We start from the raw sequence: 23,664 nt of genomic DNA on the forward strand, positions 1-23,664 counted from the left end.
AATTCCCCGTATAATACACGCTTTCAGCATTGCCCAGAGACTCAGATTCTGACGATCTACATTTGTCGTAATCGCACTTGTGAAGATTTTGCAAAAGAGATTTTAATAATTAATAAACACCAAAGTAGACTTTAGTTACAGGCTGATCTGAAACTGTGTGGCCCACGGTGCTGCACTGACAAACTAATACTTCAATCCACCGCTGTATGCATGACAACACTAAGTGACGAGAGAGAACTTTTATGTTGTAATTAAATATTTATATCATAATGGTTTGGATGACTCGGCCTCTTTCGTTCTGTAATCCTAATGGTTTGTGTGCACACGCTGCACCGCCTCTAGAGTGTGAGAATCAGAGCAGCTGTAGGAAATTAGAAAAACATTGTGGGAATTACTGCGACATGGACAAATCGTGTTTACCATTGCATCAGTGCTGTGATTAGGCAGACGATAAGTAAGAAAGGTATTGACTGCCAATAATTGTGCACATTTCTTGATCCAATACTTAAGATTTCCTATGTTTCACACTCCTGGTATCGGTTTACAAAACATCTACTAAAACTATGTCTGATTCTAAAAGCTCCTACAGAAGCTCATTCCAGCATAAAACGTAATGTCACCACCCTGTTCATGTTCCCCCGTGAAGCAGTTATTATCCATTTTGAGACAAAGCAAACTGGGAGAGAGAATGCACTAACATGTTTTAATAAGGAAGGAGGCACTTGATGAAAAAAGAACGATATTCAACTCTCCTGCTCACTCAGGTCCATGAAGGATTTGGGTTCATCTGCTTTAAAGCAAACACGGCTGCAGATTTTAATTGATTCATATCTGTACAATCTGACGCCATTAACACTGTCTATTGGTTGCCTAGGGTTACAATATTTTTCCATAAAAAAAGAACATAACCTGACGTCAGCATATAGTACTTGACATTCAGGAGTTAAATCAACCCCAAAACACTTTTTTTCTTAAAAGTGTACTTTCATATGCACCGTAAACAATCCATTTGTTGACTTTTTTGTGCATAGCATTATGGGATGTGGATTCACAAAGACAGGTGCATAGAAATGTGTTTACTTTATTCTGATATCTCTGGGAATACTGGGAAAACTCCAGAACAAAAATGGTGCCCACCAAATCAGTCTCCTCCTAGAAATCATGGTAAGAAGTAAAAACACTTCTATGCATTCATCTATGGGACTCCACATCCCATAATGCAACGTGTGAAAAGATCAATTGGAGTGTTTGTGGTAGGATAGAATAGACCTTTATTGATCCCCAAAGTAGGAATTCACAGGTTGCAGCAACACATAGGATAATAGTGCAAATCAAATAAAAATAAATAGAAATAAAATAAAATAAACAACAGCATTAAAAAAGTAGAGATGAAAACAAACTTTCAAGAGATAATTTTGGCCTTTTTTCTTTATTTTTGGAGTAAATGATGTTCAATTTATTGATCTATGAGGCCAGCACTAGGATTGTATCTAATAAAAAGGATCAGGGGTATAGCTGCCTCAAATATTAAAAATGTGCTTCCTAGCAATATGATCAAGTTTTGTGGGAAACCCTGACATTCCCATGGATTTATAAAAGCCCTGGATAGAATGTATATAGAGGAAATGTAGGCTCTAGGTTAAAAGAGAACACTTTGTCATTGCACTAAACAGAGAAAATCACAGACAGAACACAGATGGAGAGTTTATTTATTCACAAACTGTAAAATCCTGTTGAACCAGATTGGTCTTGAAAAATGTGTCTTTCATTACAAAACATCCAATAAATGAGTTTCTCCAGCAGCTTTTGTCCTACTTTTTTGCAAAGAGCACGGCCGTCTTTCAACCCTTTAATTAAAAACCTGTTTGTACACACTTCCTGGAGTTATTTTGCTTTTAGGAACAGTTTAACTAGTCGGACTCGTCTGCTAAGTGTCCTTGTGTGAAGGTGAGTGTTGTAGTCACTGAAGTACTGGTAATGTCGAGATTTGATGTAGAATATTTAGAAACTAAATATTTCATGTTCATTTCCTGTAAATGAAATGTTTTGCTCACATACTGTAGGAGATGCTAATTTCAATAATTTGTATTTTGTTAAAGTCAAGGACGTTCTCTATAGCTTCTATTTTAAAGTTAACCTTAACAAAGCTAATACAGTAGATACTTGTGTTTGTTACTGATTTTAAATGTTTTTACTGCACATTTTACTGTTGAATGATATAAAGCACATCAAATTGCCTTGTGAAACTACAAAAAATCAAGTACACACAAGCAGTAGAGTAAATAATTACTGATTAAATCATTTCAAGTGACACTAGTCATATAATAAGCTGTGCTGAACAAAATAAAAAAAAATAAATAAAAAACACAAAAATGAAACCAACCGCCAGCTGTTTTAATGCTACAATGCTAATGCTGTTATTTACTCGGAAGTTGATTATTTATCTTGTAATACTGTCACCCAAGTCATTTATTGGCCATTTAGAGGTTTTATGCCTAACTGAAGTCTTTTACATTATAAATATTTAAAACTTTTAAATATTTCTTTCAAATAAATAAAAAAAATGAAATTACATTTTTAATAAATAAAGCAAAAGTTGGGAGGAGGTATCCAAGAAGCCTGTAAAAAAATAAAAAAAATGTTTAGAAGCCCAAAAGAGATGACTATTGATGGAATATCTGATAAACCAAATATACAGGGAAAATACAGTGGTGATACACGCTGTTGTCATGTTAACAGAATAAACTCCTTCTCCATAGCAGCCAATCAAGAGAGGGGTACTCTGATTAGTGCCCACGAGATAATAAAGTCCTGATTAAATTAGAAATAATACCTGATGATGCATTAAAACATTGCATCTTCACGCTCTCACTACTTAACACGCACGGTTTGAAACAAGTTGCATTATTTATTCTCAATTTATTAAGTTGCCTTCATCTTGTACACACAAATGACCTGAATGTTTTATGTCACTGAAAATATATGCATTTGTTGGACTCGTGGTTTTAGCATCAAGGACAACAACAAGAGATTAATCAGCTAAATAAACTGCTGGTCTTAAATTAGCCACGGGTTGATGGGAACGGCTCTAGTTTTCAGGTTTCGTCCCAAAGTTTTTGGTTTTTACTTTTGATGGAATAGACTTTTCAAAACCTCCGTTATAAAACAACAACAACAACAACAAGGATGAACTTTAAGGTTCAGGATGCAAGAAAAATTGCATTGACTTTCAGACTGATGCTTATTTTCTCCTGTAGTAACGGTGCTTATAAGCCTCCATTTGTATAAACATGCAGTAGCAGAGAAGATTCATAGCATGAGTGACAGTGATGCTCTGCTTCGGTCATTTCTGTTAATAACAGTTTTTTGTTATTTTTGCTTATTCCAAAGGTCTGGAACCCGTGGCTCTTTCATCCCTCTGCTGTGGCTCGTTGTGGCTTTGTAGAAAAAAATAAAAATCAGGTGTAGGGTTGGGCACCGAGAAACGGCTCCAAATAGGAACCAGTTCTGGAACCGTTGTTATCAAAGATGTTTGCATTTCGATTCTTTTTTTCGATTCCTAAATGCCCGCACTAATTTGTTTCCGCGGCTTGTTTTTTTTGCGCGGGGTTTCTATAAGGTGCGCTCAGAACGCGACTATAGTGTGCGTATGAGAGAAAGAGTGTGTCTGTGTGTGTGTGTGTCTGGCTACGGTTTCAGTTTGGACCACGGAGTGGAAGGGATATAGGAACTAATCACAGATAAAAAGCCCAAAACAAAAACCAGGAATACATAGTTGCTCACTGGTAAAGATAGTAGCTCTAACAACTGGTGATATTACAGCCTGTGCATGCAGTACGGGGACGCATTTACTCCGCCTCTGGGTCCGAGTGCCTGCCGCCCGGTGAAGCCTGTTCCGTTTACCGAGGTCCGTGTGTCTGTGTGTGTCCGTGTGAAAGTCCGCATGTTTATGCTTCCGTCCATCCACTCTTTCCATTATGTCCATGTCTTTTAAGGCTCTTATTACATAGTGTCAGCTGTAGTCCGGACCGCCGCCATCTTGGATTATGCCGTCACCAGCACTTCATCGCCGCAAGTCGCGCAAGCACAGAACGACCAAAATTAACTTCATCTTTCTCAACTAGAATTGCTGATTGATTTGTCACATGACTGCTCCAGGGTTTGTGTTTGTTTTATTTAGTTTCACATGTACCTGGGCTGTAGCTCTTTGTTACTTCGTTACAGTTGGGGACCTTTGTAATTGAATAACCTAGTACAGTACAGCAACCAATTTAAACTGTATGAACTAAGTGCATTAATAAAAATGGCCTGTGTAAAGGCTTTTTCAAATGAAAAAAAATCTCCTGTGAAATTTGTGACCTGCACAACTCAAAGAATCGGAATCAAGAATCGTTTAGAACAGGAATCAAAATTGAGAATCAGAATCGTTAAAATCCAAAACAATGCCCAACCCTAATCAGGTGTGTGTATTTCTTCATCAAGGGGGATTCAGACTTTAACTTGAAGAGGGATTTATATTGGGTAGAACTTGAACAATGTCCAGATAATCTAAACCTCACTGAATCACCTTTTGGGGATTACCATGGTCATACCCCACGAAGGAGCTTTGACTATTTTTTTGTTACTTAAACTAGAGTAGGTTATGTACGTTATGTATTTTATTTAATGATAACCTTCAACCCAGAGTCTTTTTTTTCAGAGTTCAAAACATTTTTGTTACATACACAAATGTAACTTTGTTTTCTCAGTAGCAGGTAACTGATTTCATAAACGCAACACACAATAGTTTAAAGGTAAAAAAACAACAACGTTGTATGCAGTTTTATCTTTATTTTAAATGTCAAAGTGGTTTGTGGCAACAAATGCTTTCTTTTCTGTTGGAAATGGGTCCAAATGGCTCTTTGACTGATAAAGGTTGCCGACCTCTGACTTAATCCAATCATTAAGTAAGTGTATTTTTTGCTTCTTTACGTATTTTTTGTAGTTTCCGTATGCCGTCTCAGTGTAAAACAGAACTGATAATGTGACTCATTGGAATTCAGGTAAGTGTACCACGTGTAAAAGTTTTTATATACTCAGTTTTGTGGGAGTATAACTGGCTTGTATCTCATCTTTATGATACAGATAAAAGCTAAACATTATCGGGATTTATTTCATTTCACATTTCGTTCCGCTACACAGAGGAAAGGCTTATCCCACCATCAATTCCAGGTGAAACATCAATGTGGTCGTCTCATCTTACTTTCATAAGTCACAGATACTCTGACATTCCTTTGCCGTTTGTGATGAATGCAGATGTTACTTCAGGGAAATGAAAAGGCCAGATTTCCAAGGCCACCAGCTACCTTGCTCAAAGTGTTGGAATATCCAACTAAATGAGTTCATTCTTACAGACCTTTTCAAGAGCACGATCACATTTGTAGAAAATCATCTGCCACGTGAAGTGAATAGGAAGTGCTGCTTAATATTACTGAGATCAATTTAGAGTTTAGAGACATTCCCCATTAAACAGATGCTTAAATATGTAGCAAGTTCTTGGAATAGATAAGCAGACGGACATGTAAAATATTGCACAACATTACGTGCTACAAAGTCTTGTGAAACCTACTGCGACCGATTGGTGGTGGTAGTTTACGTGTGGGTCTCACTGGGGAGTGTTGCTTATGTCGCCGAATGCAATCACAACACATTAAGGGAATTCAATGTGCAACAGAAAACATTAAAGTTTGAAAATCAATAAAATCAGGGTTTAAAATCAGCAGTAAAAACTTTAAATCAACAATAACATGATTACAAATCTCCTACTCAGTCATACGCAGTAGACAAAAAGAGTTCCTTTAACTTGGATTTAAAAATGTCACATTTGACGCCGACTTCAGCTCTGCTGGCTGTAGCGTCACCATGTTTGATCTGGGCTCCACTATCTGACCTGTGTCCATAGATCTGAGAGACCTGCTGAGTTCACACCTGACTAACATCTCACTGATGAATTCTGGACCAAACCCATTCACAGATTTATGCACCAGCAGCAGAACTTTAAAGTCTATTCTGAGGCTGACTGGGAGCCAGTGTGAATACTTTAAAACTGGAGTAATGTGTTCTGATCTGATTAGTTCTGGTTCAGATCTGAGCTGCAGTGTTCTGAACCAGCTGTAGCTGTTTGATGAAGACCATTACAATAGTCCAGTCTATTGGAAATAAAAGCACGGACCAGCTTGTCCTGATCTTTCTGAGTCATGGAATGTTTCACTCTGGAGATGTTCTTTAGGTGGTAGAAGCTGTTTTTGTGGTGGATATAATCTGGCTAATGACTGTCAGATCTGAGTCAATCAGAACACCAAGGTTTGGGACTCAACACGTAGCTCAAGATTTTGAATGGGATTCTAGACAAAAGTGGACATATTTTGGTAATTAATCACACATTCTAGACCAGTGATTCTCAACTGGTGGGTCGGGACCCAAAAGTGGATCTCAGACAGCTGGTCAATAATAAATAAATATGTTGGACTTTTATGAAACTTTTCTTTTGACAAGCATGGTGTGAAATGCATGTTGCACAGGAAAATATATATTATATATATTTTAAAAATCATTATACATGTGTGTTTTCAAGAGCTATTTTTGAAAAACTAAATTTGGTTGGTTGAATTCTAAAAAAAAGTGGGTCGCGATTTAATGGCCGTGGCTAAATGTGGGTCTTATGGTGAGACTACTGGAGAACCTCTGTTCTAGACATTCAGTCGCCCATTTTTTGGCATGTCATTGTTTCATATTGTCCCAAAACGTACATGTGAGGCATTTCTTTCTCATGTTGGGACCAATTTTGAATAAAGAAAGAGATGAAAATTAACAGATCTAATTGCTTTTTCCGTTCAGTTATTTTTTTCCATCGAGTTTATGCAATGGCAGAAACACTAGACTTGGTGTGGCTCACTGACTGACTTAGAATGAACAATGCATGCAGGCCAGACTTATCGATTGCCGAATCCCACAAAATTGCTTGTGGAAAGTAAAGTGTACAAATAGTGCAGCTCCATCAGCGACACAGACACATATACTGGGTTCCCCTGATTTGGCTATATCGTGAAAGAGTGGTGGAATATAAAGCAAGCATAAATACTGCATGAATCCATAAAGAACCATGTCTGAAAGGGCTATAAATTACACGTACGCATTAAGTCTCAGACCAATATTAGCTGAGTTATGGCCTCCTGGCTCAGAGCAGGATAAAGGACCACAACATCCTGCAACCCTTACAGCTCAAATATGATGGATGCTCTGGTTTTGAAAGAAGCTTTGTGTACCACTTCACTCTTTCTGCTCAGCGGGTGATACATTTATTCAAATTATATGAAATAGGAACAAGCCATTACTAGCAATTTTGTCCTACATAATTATGTAATGATGTGTAATTATCTTGATTATAGAGGACGATAAAAACCACAATTTCTATCAATTTCAACCTGTAGTGGTGTTCAGTGGCAGCGTGACAAACAATATGTATAAAAAAAAATCTAATCCTTGCCGTGGATTTAATTAAAAAATCCAAGTTTTTAACCAATAACCATGAATAGATAAATCAGTTTCCTCTGCACAAAAACAAGCTGATGATAGAGCAAGATTTCCTCCGATTCTGTGCAATCAGACACACAATGCGCCTTTGTCAGCTCCACAGCTCCTCACAAAAGATGGAGAGAGTGGCAGTGAGAAAGTGAGAGGGACTGAATAAAAGCCGCGGGTGCGAGGAGGCATTTTGATCAATGACGGGAGACGTATTGTTCCTGTTTTATGAGCTGACGGGGGAAAAAATGACAAGGCAGGCTACAAGGCAGTCTGCTCTGCACTCTGCCACTGTCAAATTACAGAGAGTAGCCATGCATAAAATGCATACATTTAGGCAGAGAAATGGTGAGAAATTGCAAATCGGGATGTCTGAACTCATCCGCTGTAACAGTGTACAGTTTACAGAGTCTTAGATGACATAAGAACTAGCTTTAATACCACTCAGTGCAGCAAATCAAGTATCTGAATAATGCTCGTTTTAGGGCATAAAATGTGGCTTTGCAAAGGGAATATTTTCCTGTCCTTAATATCATCCATATGGCCTTGCAACATTTCCCGGAATATGAAACCGATAGCACGTTAAGTGAGACACCAATCTACTGTAAGAACCCGAGAGTTCACAAGAACATGTTCATTTCTGTTCCAAAGAAACAAGACACACTCAAATCAATCTTAAAGCACCAACCAATGCACAGCTCCCTTTTCACACCACTTCACACGACTGCTCCAAAAAGAAGCCAATTAGGCCTTGAAGGGTTTTGTGTTTTAGGATCAAATAATTGTTGAGAAATGGTTTGAATTCAGGAGAAATGACATGCTGAGTCAGCTCTTGTTTCAGTTATGTGCTGCAAATTATGGAGCTTTAACTTTTAAAATATGTGTTTTATTTCCTCCATGTGTTTTAATTAGAAAAATCCCCACTTATGCTTTAATGCTGATCACGCCTCTGCTTGATGTATGTGCACACAATGATCACGCACACGCACACGCACACACACACACACACAAGGCCAGTATGGATTTATTGTTATTTATTGTGGAACAGGTAGCAAAAATTGTTTTAAATTAATATAAAAAATGTATTTATAATCTGAAAATTAGCTGATAAATGCTTCCACTAATCCCCTTTACTGCCTTTTTTAAAAGTTCAACTGTTAAAGACAGAACAGGAGTAAGAGTGTTACTTTAGAAAGGGTATTTACAACCATAATTATATCAGTGTCATTAGATAAATTGAATATTTATTTCTTAATCTAATCCATTCAGTGGTCCAGAGGTGCCTAATTTCAAGCAAATTACGGTACCCATCAATCACTAATTAAAACATCTAAATAGGGATGTAGAAAAAGAAAGTTAAGTTGGTGAATAAGGATGGACGGATGCCAACAGACACTTCTTATTCACTAGAACCACAAAACCCATTCTAATGCATTCAAACTAAAAGCAACAAATGCCTCCAATCATTACTTCCAGAAGGAATATGCTCCATGTAAAGCCTAAACTAGGGCTGCAGCTTTCTAATTTTCTACTGATTATTTCATTGATTGATCAAGTAAAAATATCCAAACATAAATCACAACTTAAAAATATATAGAAGCAAAAATTCTAATCTGTCCAACATAAATCATAACATTCAAGTTACTTACTCAATGATACACACAAAAAAATGCAAGCATTGAACAAGTACATTTGAGTTGCCTTTTTTTCAAATAATGCAAAAAAAAAAAAAAAAAACTTTAAGCACAGATTGAAATACAAAATAAGACCACTTTAATCACATGATTATTTTATGACGAAACATTTTTTTCCTTTGTAAGAAAAAATAATTTATTTAATACATTCATATTTTGCAAAGTAGAAAATAAAACAAGCATGCATTGTCGTAAAAAAAAAAAAATTGACTACAACATGGTAAAACAATAAATCAGTAAAAAAATTAAATACATACTTTTAAAATACGAGGCTTTGACGCAGAGAAAAGTCATTGTTCATTACTTGCATTTGAGAAATTCAAAGACCTGAGAAGTCACTGCAGCCCCATCTTAAACCCATCTCCAACTGGTTTCATTAACATGACGCTGAGTTCACTCAAGTCCACTGGGCTCTCCAGTCACATGGTCTCCATCAGATGGAACTACTTGTGAGACGCTGACATCTTAGAACGGTCTCCGTCACCTTGTTGGAACTACCTTGAATGATAAATTCATCTGAAAAGCAGCAGCAGATGGAGTGTAGCTCTGTCAGGGTTTAACTAACGCTGGCGTGAGTGACACAGAGAGATGATGGATGAGCTGAAGGAGTGACCTTCCCGTGATGAGATCCAACCCAACAACCTCCTTGTAGCCTGAAATTGATACTTCATCAGCACTGTTTTCTAACACCGAGCAGACATCTTCAAAGCTTCAGAGAAGATGGCGGCAGACTCAGAACTATCAGACTGTGCTTTGTTATTCCATTTGAACAAAATGACTCATTTTGTTGGAGGTAATAACAGAGAACAACCCACAACACTTTAAATATACCCCAAGATGACAGCAGATTGAAAGAAATCACTATTGTCCTGACTGAGGGTAAACACCATTAAATGAAACCAAACTGAACGAAAACAATCTGAGTGCTTGTTGGGATCAAACCCAAGTAACTGTGCAAAGATCCATCCAACAATCAAAAGGAGGCCTCATGGACAATCAGAGAGAACATGCAATATGTACAAGGGAATTCCAGGACAGAAGGTACTTGCCATTTTAACCACTTCTGCAACCGAAATCACTGGAAAACTCCAATAACTACCATCACAAACGCTTTAGTTTAAACAAGTGCTGTTAAATCCTGACCTCTGCAGTTAATATGGTTAATAAATTTGTCTTATAGCAAGTCTATTAATTGTTGAGGGTTTTTTTTTTTTTTTTAATCTATTTCAGTACATTCTTACAACATCTACGTCTTGAAATTGGATCAGTTGTGCATAAGAAAAACTCAGTCCAATTACACTTCCTGTCACCAGAAGGTTATTTAAAAAAAGAGGAAACCACACAGAGGTCATATTTATAGTGATAATCTATGGAGTTAGTGGATGGAGGCCAATGCAGAACAAAGAGAAAAGGATGATGGATAGATATTCCCTTCGTTAAGGCATTTCCATTGGCAGTAAAAACGCCACATCTTTTTTCTGTTCACGTTGACTTATTGTAGGTCTCAGTGACTACAATCAGTACGATTTCTGACACCGACTTATCAGCTGGGCCGAGTTTGCTGCATCTTGATTCATTTTTGCTGTTTATGACATTTTCATAATGTAACGCGATTACATTTTCCCTTGGGTGAAGAACACGTTTTTTTCAAATTCTGGTCCATATAGGTAAAAAACAAGATGAAACATATTAGTTATGTCCACTAGCCCAGATTTATTCTACTACAGTAGTGTCCGTCAGCAGATCATGATCAATTGGTAAATTGTAAAGGCTGGTTTTAAAATCAACCATTTTTTAGGCACAATTGTATTTGCGTTTTTAGATATTCAAAGAAAATTAAGGTTGGCAAACAAAACTCGCTGAAGTACCATTAAAGGTGCAGTCCGCAATGTCAAAAGCTAGCATGATTTGAGCTAGCAAGAACCCACAAGCAAAACATATACTGAGTTGTTCAAGAGAAAAAAAACAACCTCTGCTTCACTTTTCAGGCCCTTCAGATCCTGAAGGCATCTGATTGGTTCTTTCCACTCGGGCTGAATGGCAGGGATTGGTCAGAGTTTTTACCGAAATAAGAAAAAAGTTTCTGAACAGGAATATAGACTGTAGACATGCTTTAGTTGTCTGAGAACAGCTGCTATGGAGGTCAATACTGGGTCAATATTGGTTGATGGGTTATTAATCTATGAGCTTTGATTTGGTGGAGTTTTGATCATTTACCACCAACATCTTTGAGTTTTTGGAAACTTTTCCCTTTATTTTAATCTCTCACTCTTTTCTCCACCTGGCTAAAAACTGTTCTTTCAGGTGCTAAATGATCCAATAGCTGAGGACTACCTTCTCTCTGGTGCTGGCTAGGTGTCCAGTGGATTAATCGCAGCTATTTTTAGTTAAAAGCAGTTTCCAGCTGGGCTTGGAAACAGAGCTCTTTGAGAAAGGTGAAAGTGAACCCAAACAGTGGAGCCATTAAAAGTCTGTGCAGAGCTGGGGGGAAATTGCTGAGCTGGGTGAACTAAACTAAAAGCAGCCACATTACATGTAGCAATTAACTGCATTAATAATATAAAAACATTGATTACTGCAGCATTAGAGAGGATGTTTTTCCTTTTTATAAATAAAAAAAAAGAGAAAGTAACAAAAAGGAATGGAATCGACCCTGTAAAATACCACACATGAATTTTTAACAACCAACCAGGACGAAAGTGATTAAAAAAGGAACATAATAAATGACAAGCCTTAATGAAAACATAAGTGGGAGGCGTAGATGGAGAAAACGGGGAAAACACGTGTAAACGAAAAGTTCGAGGAACCAATGTCAGGTTTGTTCTTTAGGGGAAAAAAGACATTTGCAATTACAACTGCAGCAGTGACAATTTAATCTATATTTGGTTCAATTAAAAAAAGTCCATTTGCTTGGATCACATAGAATCAAAGATGCTTTGTTCATTTCCTTTTTCCTATAGTGCATTGTTGTCTTTTTTGCTCCAGTGGTAAATGAGATTTCCACCATTAAAATCAACTATTTAGCAGGAAAAGCGTCTTCCGTTGCTTTTTGTTCCCACGTTACACAAGAGTCAGGATGCTCTCTGCTATGGAATTGCGCTTTGCTACTAGTACTCAAATTTGTATTACAAGTATTCAATTTTTGTTTACTAGTATGCAAATACACTTTACTAGTTAAGTACAAATTAACTAGTAGTACTAGTGACATACAAAAACTGGGAAGCACTTTTCTGTATCCGAAACAGTTTCAAAATAATGTGCGTAAAGAGTAGCGACACCTCAAAACCACTTTTTTCTGCTAAAAACACATGTATTTTGGTATAAAGTATTGTTCATTTGTTCTTATTCAACCCAATTTCAGTTAAAGCATTTCAATTTGGCATATTTTGATCTAAACATGTAAGAGCGAGTGGTTAAATTATTGGTTAAAACCTGGCTACTACAGACAGGCTGAGAATGATGGTTTGTGATGTTTTGGTGGTTTCTCATGTCGAACCACCACTGTTGGCTCCGCCCCTTCTATTAAAACATCACCCGGCAACTGCAATCTGTGGCGAGTAGGTTGGATTGAGAGAACTCTGACATATAGTGACTATTGAGTAGCTAGTTAGCATATAATATTGTTCTTGGAGATTACATAGGATAGACTGGGCATGTCTTAACTGTTCCAGAAGCCCCTCCCATAATCAAGGCATTTTTTTTAATTCCCAGCCGAGACGCACGTCATCCAAAATCTCTGGGTTTAATTACTTTTTAAGTTACTTAACTGGAGCCAAAAGCTGGGTTTCCATTACTCTTGGAAATGTGCAAAACCTAAATAGCGCAATAAAAAGTGGCACAAAGTAGGTTTTTAGTGAAAAGAATATCAGAATAAATGTGAATCTTTTATTTCAGCCTCAGCCGCTACAGCATTTATTTTTCATTTTGCCTCGTTTTTCCTTTTCAAATGGAATTCACTTGGATTTTAAACAGAAGGAATGCGTATCGAAGGCCAATAGCTTGCAGCAAAACATTTTTGAAAAATCATTTGGTGGATGTGAAAGTCACAAAAGCCAAGTTGTCGGAAATACAGATTTCCTGCCGAAAATTGACATAGGTTTTTTTCTTTTTTTTTTCTAACGTGGAACTTGTACAAGCCGTCTAAAGGTTGGCATTAGACAGCGAACTCTGCTGTCCGTGAGGATCTGTTCTGCTTGACACTCATCAGTGTGGATTCAGGCAGAATGGGCCACTACTACAAATCAAACAGCGGTGAGTAAAGGTCAGCCACATGCGACTGGAATATTTTAGCTTGTGCACACTCAGTGATGGAGGTTAAACTGAGGGGAACGCTCCTGTGTATCGGAACGAAACCAAGATTGATGAAAAGGAGCAAAGTGAGGAAGATGACATTCTGATTTATGTCCAGATATCACTCTCAGGAACCACCAGGTCGACCAAGGTTGACTAACCTGTGAACATTTGTATTCAGAACTCACACAATGACCAAAAAAAAAAAATAGTCCATCTTTAGCCTTTTAAAACCAACGTCCAGGGGGAATGAGATATTGAGCGGCTTCAGCAGGAGCACCAAATATCCAACCGTTGTGGTTTGTTGGGGGCGTTTCATAAATTCCTCAGCTGTTCTGAGATAAACCTTTAAATAAACACAGTTTATTGCAGAGCGTGATCAAACGGATGCTTTTCACAAAAACTCGGCCTTTCCGTGGCTCGTTAGACTGATTTGCTGTTAGCCATAAAGACGAGTCTTAATCAGAGATCTGAGAAGGTTTTAGACAACACTAAAGCTTTGAAAGGGTTTAAAGACACTCCGATAACAGCCGGGACTTTACCTCTTCTCCTCCTCGCAAATGATGACAATGCCGTCGTTTAAAGAGTAATCAAAGCCACAATAAGCTCAGTCTGGGTGTTTAAACAGTGGGATACATGCAACACTGCAGCGGCTTCCTGTGGAGGTGTGACTGGAGAATCAATCTCTAAAAGCTCATTAATGGGCCACATGCTTTTCACACCCACACACACACACACACACACACACACACAGAGGCTGGTGCTCTGGTCCATCACTCAAAATCCAACTCACCCTCAAGAATTTCTTAGCTGTCTCCACCCTGGAGGGTTTCCTATGGAGACCCAGCGGTGTGGTCAGCGGATGGTCAAACATCATCATGAGGAAGCCTTGGATAGTGCGTTAGCCTTTAGCTGCCTGCTGCTAAGCCGCTCTGTGGCTTTGACGTCTGCCTCGGAAGCCTGGGAGCTTTCACCCTTTATGAAACAGCTGCCACACCCAGAGCCATTACCCCGTGCACTTCCCAGCAATTGCATACAAACAAAAAACTCTCTCGTCCCTCCGTCTCCAAAGCCGGCTGCATGGGCCGCACATTAACTGGCCCTAATGGAGGCCAGAGACAGTCGAGGCCATGATTAGCTTCCACTTTCAGCTCGATGGCAGCAGCGCCAGGAGAGTCCTCATAAAGCAACTTAACATCTTTAATTTTTATGATGTCCACCCTTAGTGGAGCATCAACATAATTAGTGGGCTAATGAGCACAAGGACTTAAGCAGATATAGATGCAGCAGTGAGGTCGGTAATCCAAGACCTGTGGATGAGATGCCACTAAAGGAGCAATCAATGCTAATCAGTGTATACAGCCATTAGAACTGTGTGTGTGTGCGTGTGTGTGTGTGTGTGTGTGTATATGTGTGGTGGGGGGCGGGGTTAGGTTTGAGGTCAATTATAATTGTAATCACACAATTGATAATTATTTACACTTATGGCATAATCATAACTGTAATTTTAAAAAATTGTAATTGAGTTCAGATAATTGTCTGTTTTGTAATTGCCATAAAAATTATATAAAAAAAAAACGTCAGTTTTAATCTAAGCAAAACTGGGGAACCATGTTACAGCTCTACACATATGTAGTTAATAATTATTCAAATGTGTTTCATATCAAGCTTTGCCACATTTTACCATTTAAAAATAATAATAATAATAATCTCGGAGTATACTGACACAAAAGGGCCGAGATGCCACCACTAAAAATATGAAAACCTATATTTTCATTGATCAGGAAGAGTAACAAGGTCACCAATAGATAGGAAAGAAATTAGATGATAGATATTATTTTTTAGTATATTTTACAGCTGATTTAGGACCCCTTATCATAAGAGATGTTAACAGAAAGCTAACACAAGAGGAAGGTAAAGTTTTATTAGGTTATTTATTTCAGACTCAGTAATTGTGATTAATTGTAATTGAGAACGTAATAGTAATTGACTTTCTGAGGATTAAAAATGGTTGTAATTTAACTGTAATTAGACAAAATGCTGGTGACTGTAATCGTAATTGAATTGTAATTTAACATGGGTAAATAAACGTAACTGTACCTGGAAAAACCCCAACCCTGGGTGGGGGACACTGACAGGTGAGTGACCAAACTAAATGAGATCAAAGGTTTGCACCTCAGGGTCTTACATCGCTGCACTACGGCATCACAACGTGATAAACAGCTCAGCTATTAACCACTGAATTTTAAGTGGTTTCCATTATTTGATTTTGCCACCAGATGGTCCAGCGTCTCCTGACCCCCTTTCACCTTCCTGACTGTGTTGATAAGAAACCAGTGCACACATCCACTAAGGGCAGCAGTGATTGAGTAAGAGTTTATTCATGAATAAATGGCATTTGTTCAGTTAAAATAAACACTCTGAGCCAAAAACAATCAATAACATTTGGCTCATAATAACTGACATTAATTCACAGATGTGAAGTAGCAACAATAACATAACGGAGAATTCCTGAGGTAATAAAAAAACAGGTCCTGAATGTTGTAATAAAACGTGAGAAAGCATTCCCAGTGGAAACTGTGTAACACCACACATGCCTCTGGGTCTGTTATTATAACGCACTATTTGGCAAATAAGTCTGTTTTTTTTTACTAGAAAGTGTACAAGCACTGAAATTTGTGTACATAACAAAAAACGAGTATCATACAAGTATTAAATTAACCTTTTTTGTGTCGGTGCACAAGCTGCACAACAGCTTATAATTGTCCCACATTCACCTTAAAGCTGCTATTCCTGATCATTTCTAATTCCATAAAACCTTAGCGTGTGCCTCATTGATCAATGAATCAAACACCATTTACTCAATATGGATATTCGAGTTTGAAAAAAAAATACATTTTTTTTTTTTTGTGTGTTCCGTCCTTGTGAGTTACCGTAGCGCGATGTGAGCCAGCCCCCTTTGTTTACCCTTTGAGTAGGCTATACTGTATGTGTGCCACAGGCATGTTTAATTTTTTATTTGCACTATATTGAGATGCAGTGACATGCCGTGACCACTAAGGTTGGGTAGGCGCGTTGCAAATCGAGACCACCAATGACAATTTCATATGTTTCTGCTGGCAAGTGTTAATTCAATTCAAATCAATTTTATTTGTATAGAGCAATTTCCAACAAAGTCATCTCAATGCGCTTATTAAAATATAAAATTCATAATAAGAAAGAGAAAACCCAACAAGATCCACATGAACAAGCATTTAGCCATGTAACAAAATCAACATCGTAAAACATCATAAAAGAAACAAACAATTATTCAATATAGCCTCTATACTCTCCTAACAAAATATATCATGAAACGGCAGCGCATGTGTTGGAAACACAGAGAAAATAACAACAACAACAACTCGGAACAGCCTCAGTGAGGAGCATCCACAAAGCCAATCCTTCCTTTTGTACCATTCACTGTGGAAAGTATGAAACATTTTCTGACCTTACCTTTGCTTAGCTGTCGTTTTTCCTCAAAAAAAGTTTCTCTATCATCTCTAGCGCTGTCATCCTGCCTGTAGTGTTATCCCGCCCACTTGCTAGAGAACGTAGCAGCATTGATTCACTAATGCACTGTGAACTTACGTATAGCATTTAGCATAGCGCAGTTACGTCCAAAGGCAGCTCTCTACGCTATGGTTGTCATCTTGGGGACCTGACTGCGTATGCGCAAACACGTAAAAACCTACAATGGAAATGAAGGCAGAGGAGCAACGTGCCTTTGGGAGGGGGCGTGGCCTCCCTCTGCCTTACAGCAGAATGAGACTGTGCAGCTGTTCCAGGAAATAGCGCTGTTTAGTAATTTGGGCTATGAATTGCACAAAATGCGGACACTTTCAAACTTATAGGTACTGTAGGCTATTGGAAATGGAAAAATAAATAATTTATAATTATAGTATAATTAAAAACAAATAATCAAAATATCAATTCACCCTTGGGTAGGCACTGCCTACCTTGCCTACCCTGACGGCACGTTACTGCTGAGATGCTATGGGAAGAGTTTATAATTTTTTTTTAATTGTAATGTTATGTTTTAAAATATGTAGTTATCTGATTTCTTAGTCAAATTTTCTCCCAGCCCTACAGTTGTGCCAATGGTACCTAGGAGTGTGACGATATATCGATACGGCGATATATCGCAATATTTTTCTGCACTATCGATTATCGATATGCTCGCACTAAGTATTAATTTTTATTTATTTATTTTTTAATTTGATTATTTATTTATTTATTTATTTTCCAAAACCTTTTCTGCTTTTTAACTAAAATACGCAGGTAGTTCTTCACATAAATTTTGTCACTGTTTGTTGAAGGAACCAATATATTGTTTACTGGAATATTGCACTATAATGGTGTCACCCTATTTTTTGTTTACAGAAAGCACTATTGGAGATACTTATTCGTTTACATATTGGTATGTTGACACTTTACACTTTACAGAAATGTTGAACTAAAACATTGTCACTGTTCACAGGACAATTTTTCAATTTATTGTCTTTCTGAGATATAAAATAAAAATTGTATTTTTTCACTTAATCTTTTTTGTCATAGATTATCGTAAATTGTTTTCTGACCAATATATCGATAGTCGCAGTAACGTCATATTGTGAGATAATCATTATCGTGGAACATAGTCTATTCCATTTAAAGTAAATTTAACTGGTGTGAACCTGTAGCGTTCACACCAGTGAAACCATTTAATAACTCATTTTCCTGGGAAATCTGCATTGTTTGGACTTGTTACCCTCAACTGAAGTCTGCACGTCAGGTAAACAGATTCTAAACTTCAGACGAAAACAGTAATCGCAAGGCGGTTGTTATCAAATTGACAGCTCTGACATATAGCTGACAAACAGTCAGGTAAAAAAAAACACACCACAATAAAATAAGAAAACTGAGCAAAACCGAAGTGTTATTAACATTATCAGGTGTTTTCCACCCATCCGGCCAGAGTACAGGACAATCCTGATGTGAAAGCAGCTTTAATGTTGTATTCTGAGGAGAATACATGCGACTTATTCTGGGCGTGAAGCCAAAATGAAAACTAGAGTTTAGTTAAAGGGTCATACTGGTTCAATTAATTAGTATTTATCTTTTTAAGAAAAAAAAGACATCTTTATTTTTCAGTGTCAACCATAAAATCACTCAAACCTCAATCATTCAGCATGTTTAGAGATTAAAGGGATGAAGGGTCACATGCATTTAGACTCCCCACAGACAGTCCCAGCATGAAGCCCCTGGTGCAGAAACATTGCCACTGTTATAAAAGATATAAAAATGCTACGTGGAAGTTTCACTTTCACTGAACTTTTTGAGCCATTATCCCTGAAGCCTCAGTGCTTTTAAAAATGATGAAAGAAATCCAACATAAAATCAATAATTCTAACATTAAACCCTATTTTTCTTCCCCTTGTCTCAGCCCAGCTGCAGCAGGCATGATTAATATCAGCAGAGGCCTAATCATAATAATATCAGCCATGTCAGGAAATAATCTGTCTCTACGGCACGGCTAATAAAGTTGATAAATCTTCTTTTAAAGTTCATTGCAGTCATTTAAATTTCCTGCATGTCTTTGTCTTTCAGACTTCTGCAGGATCGATGCCAATGCAGCACATCTGCATCCAGACGATGAGACAGGGTGTTCTCTCTCTGTGTGTGTGCGCGCGCGCCCACTCGGGATCCTCTTAATTATTGTTGATAATGAAACGCCCACACCTTCACTCACAGTATTTGCGTTACATGCACACACACAAACTAATGTTTACAGCAGAGATGGTTGAGGTTATAGCCCTGAAACAGATCAAATTCACTTTAATATAAACCAGCATACACCAACAAACCAGCAGGATATCATACATGCATCCAAAACGTTTTGACAGCTATTATGGCCCATTTATTTTGTCGGTGATGGTGTATACTTGGGCCAAAATGAATAAGTATTAACTATCGGCCCAATGATATTATCGGCCGGTATTTGGTTTTTCCACAGATATAGAAAAACCGACAACGCTTTGTATAACTGGATTTATTTTGTTTATGGTGTTAAGTGCCAACTAATGGTAGTGAATAATGTTTTTTAGGTTTTCTGACCCACAACGGACTCCCGCGACAGGTCATACTTTCTAGAAATGTTTAGTTAGCTTCCATTTAGTGGCTAAAGCAATGTATGCAAGTGTTTTCATTTGGTAGACAGTGTTTATGATGTGTTTTGTACATGTTTAACGAGCTCACAGGCTAACCGCTAACGCTAACTCGCTAGCTATCTTCATCGATCAGCACCTCATGTACAACTTGTATAACTGGGGTTTGGGTAATATGCAAAATGTTTGTTCCACTATATTGAAATGTTATTTTAGTCTGTATTGTTACGTTTCACAGTAAACCTCGTTTGTTATGGAGTTTTTACTAGAGCTGGGCGATATGGACCAAAACTCATATCTCGATATTTTTTTTTCAAAATGTTGATATACGATATAAATCTCAATATTTTTAATTTAAATAAAGTCTTAACAGAAAGACAATTCTTGGTTAAATTAAAAATCAAGTTAAAAATGCCACACAGGCATATTTATTAACAGCTACACACTATGTGCCACGTTTGCACTTCTCTCCTCTAAGGGACAGCACGTGTGAGTGAGTTCTGTAATGTGACTTGTTTAGGGGAAGGACACACTGATATTAATCCATCTAACTGTGCTTTTCAGGTTGTTCTGAGAACACTACGTTATAAGTGCATAAAAAACATGCTTTTAACTCGACATGACGTATGTAGAACTGACGTACTGAGTCAGGTGTGCTATCATAAACACACATACCGTGAGAGCTGGGTAATCACGCTTTCATTTACGCACACATAGCTTCTAGTTAAGTTATCATTTCACCGCCAAAGCCCACTAGTCAGCTCGTCAACAGCTTTATGTGTAACACCGCATTTGGAATATCATACTGATCTGATCTCACGTGAGTAAGCTCACCTCTGGCATTAACAGCGGTGATTAACATATTCCTCACACATCAGACATAGGGATGGGAATTGATAAGAATTGAACAATTCGATTAGTTACCGATGCTGTTATCGATTCTCATTGGGTGAGGGAATGAATTAATACAAATGGATTTGTTTGCTTTAACTCTTTATTATATTATATTTGTCTCTTTAATTTACTGCAGGTATATCAGCTCTTTTAATCCACTAGGTATAGATTGTTTTCACTGGATAATAATATAAACAAAAGTGCTTTATAAAATTTATGAATTATCATTATTATTACAACATATGACACATTTTGGCTACAAACATTTGAGAATATTTACAGTGCTCCTTTTGAACTTGAACAACTTAATCCAAAACTAATTCAGACATAAAACAAATAATTCTTCTGTAAAAATGAACATATTAACCAAAAGTACAGCTGCACTTATTGTTTTGTATTTAAACGGTAAAGCTTTAGTTTAGCCTTTGTTTACATTTCTATAAATGGACCTTCAGAGACGCCGTCCCCGTTGATACATGTGACGTCATCAGCCTTGTGTGTGTGTGTGTGTGAACGTGTGAAAGAGCAAACAAAAGACAACGATCAGTACCAGTCCGTCTCCTGTGTTTGATTACTTGTTATGAGGACATAAACTGGCACCGAGGTGTGTGTTCTTGCTGAAGTTTGTTGTTTTCAGAAGAAAAGGCCGTACAAGAAGCAACTTTAATGTGAGTGTACAGCACCCGAAAGTGAGTAGCGTAGCAACAGAGATGCTACAAACACAGCACGGAACACAGCACAGCTGCGGGTGGAGAAGGATGATTCTCCGAGGTGGACAACAAACAACTATATGGTGGAAAGAGCTTCATTATACACAGGACCTGGAGGAGTTTATCGTCACGTATTTGCAACGTAAGAGGAAACGATAAGTGGAATTGAAATACAAGCAAACAAACGATTCCTAGGAATTGGATTACTGGGAACCGGTTCTCAGAAAGAATCGGTTTTTGATTTCCATCCCTAATCAGACATAGATAAAGGAGTCCTCCATAAATAACAGTACTTATTTATCTTTAACTTTGAGGCCTTTTCTACAGCATTGCATGAAGCAACTCAGCTCTGCAGCCGCTTGTGTGTGTGTGTGTGTGTGTGTGTGTGTCATCGCAAATGTGCGAGTGGGGTGTGTTTGTTTACAGTGATGGTGCAGCCCGGGAACAATCGATAGCAGACTCAAACGTTTTTTGTTAGCGATTCCAAATAACTTTTTGACTAAGATCCTGTTCCCAAACGAAACCGGTAAACGATGCGTGTCCCCACTTGTTCCTGCAACAAAATGTGTTGAAACAACATCTGAATGGAAGCTGTGCACGAATATACGACAGAATGACAAAAATGCGCATCACAATAAATGTGTCTGCTAAATGACCTCAGCCAGGATTACAACCTGAAATCTGAGGTTTCACAAGCCTTTGCTTACCAGAGAAGGCACCACTGTTGCAACAGCTGGGATTAGTGGGTGCATAGAGGCTGAGTCCACACACACACTTGTTTTATGGGGGGAAAGAAAAGGATTTACGCCCCGGCTTTGTTTTTGGTGCATATGGTTGAAATACTGATGTTTTCCCCCGGAACGAGAAAAGAGGATAATAAACAGCTGTGGCGGCACCTCAAACCACAGTTATGGGATTATTGCTCATTGAATTTACTTTTCTTCTCCCCAATGGGCTGCTTTAAGGACACCAGCAGGCATTTCTGAACGAGTTTAAAATGCAGTTTGCTGCTAGGCCAGCTTTAAAATACATCTACCGCTGCAGACACAAACCCAGTGTGGGACTAACATCGTTAGGGACACTTCCTCTCACACGGGGGGTTGTAGATTTGACTCCACTTAGCTGGTTGTACCTCAAATAACTCAATATGCACAGAGGTGGAAGACATTTGGAGGAATGATTCTCAGGGAGGATCGTATTGACTTAGCTTCACCTTCACTGCTTTAGTCTAAGACCATCCCACCACCACTACATGAATATCAACAAGGATACAAAGAGGTGAAGGGAGTCAAAGGAATATAAACCAAAGAGAAAAGTTCAAGATGATGAAGAAGCAAAGATGGGAATAAAACTCAGATTAGGAGATACACGGCAAAAAACAGAAGACAGGATATTAGATGTAGAAGTGAATATTCAGAGAACAGAATCAGAGAATCATGGTCATTCTGAAAAGTTAGTACTTGATGCCAAATTATTTTTTACTGAAGCCTATTTTGTAAGAAATCTCTAGACGTTCCCAAGGATTAACAGAATTTAGGAAACAAACCTTTAAGTACTTTAATGAACAATTATTCAGACTAATTTCCACCTTTATTGTAGAGCTTTTCTCCACATTTTCTTTGGTATTGTTTTTATTTTGACACATCTGAAGCCGCTATTGCAGCTAATCACGACAGGAGCGAGCAGGAGAAAGACCAGACGAGGAGACTATAGTGTTATATTATAGTGATTCAGAGGAGGAAAACGCCATCAGGCTGATGCAGGACAAGAGATCACACACAGTTGTTACATCACAACCAGGGTGACAAAGAGGTGGAAACATTCTGGTACATGTTTACAAGAATTGAAGCTCTGGCATTTTGGGAATGTTCAAAAATATACATTTTCACAGGAGATATCTATTAAAATTAACCAGAAATTGAGAGTAATTTTAAATATCAGATTATAAATAACAGAAAAACTGTATTTAACATTCCTATTATGGGCCAATGTTAAACTTTGTAAATTAATTCCTACTGAAAGTTTCAAACTTTAAAAATTCCTATAATTGCTGTGTTGAAATGCTGTCTTTTTTAATAATTGTATTATTTATCTTGAATGCTAATATTTATGTTGGGATATGGTAAAGTTATTTAAAATTGCTCAATTTATGGTTCATTCCAATAATTATTTTCCGTGAAAATAAATGCTCATGAATATTGTCTAAATTCCAGAACTTTAAGCGTAAGTCCACCCTAAAACCACTTTTTTCTGTTGAATACATATATAATTAGGTATGAAGTAATTTAGTAGTTTATTGATCCTGGTCACACTTTTCAAATTAAATTTGGCGTT

The 23,664-nt window shown here is 37.6% G+C and overlaps 1 protein-coding gene across 5 annotated transcripts in view; it reads right to left on the reverse strand.

Moving 5' to 3' along the window:
- LOC114453917 (dipeptidyl aminopeptidase-like protein 6) overlaps nucleotides 1-23,664 on the reverse strand; it is a 312,385-nt gene that overhangs the window by 182,356 nt on the left and 106,365 nt on the right. The window contains exon 1 of one of the 5 annotated variants that reach the window (XM_028433926.1): nucleotides 14,338-14,473. The exons of the other annotated variants lie outside the window; for them this stretch is intronic. Coding sequence (XP_028289727.1) covers nucleotides 14,338-14,424 — 87 coding nt within the window. The 5' untranslated portion in view covers nucleotides 14,425-14,473. Of the gene's footprint in view, nucleotides 1-14,337; nucleotides 14,474-23,664 lie in introns of those variants that run through there. 5 annotated transcript variants of the gene reach the window in all.

This window comes from Gouania willdenowi, chromosome 20 (genome assembly GCF_900634775.1).
Source record: "Gouania willdenowi chromosome 20, fGouWil2.1, whole genome shotgun sequence".
NCBI classification, from domain to species: domain Eukaryota; kingdom Metazoa; phylum Chordata; class Actinopteri; order Blenniiformes; family Gobiesocidae; genus Gouania; species Gouania willdenowi.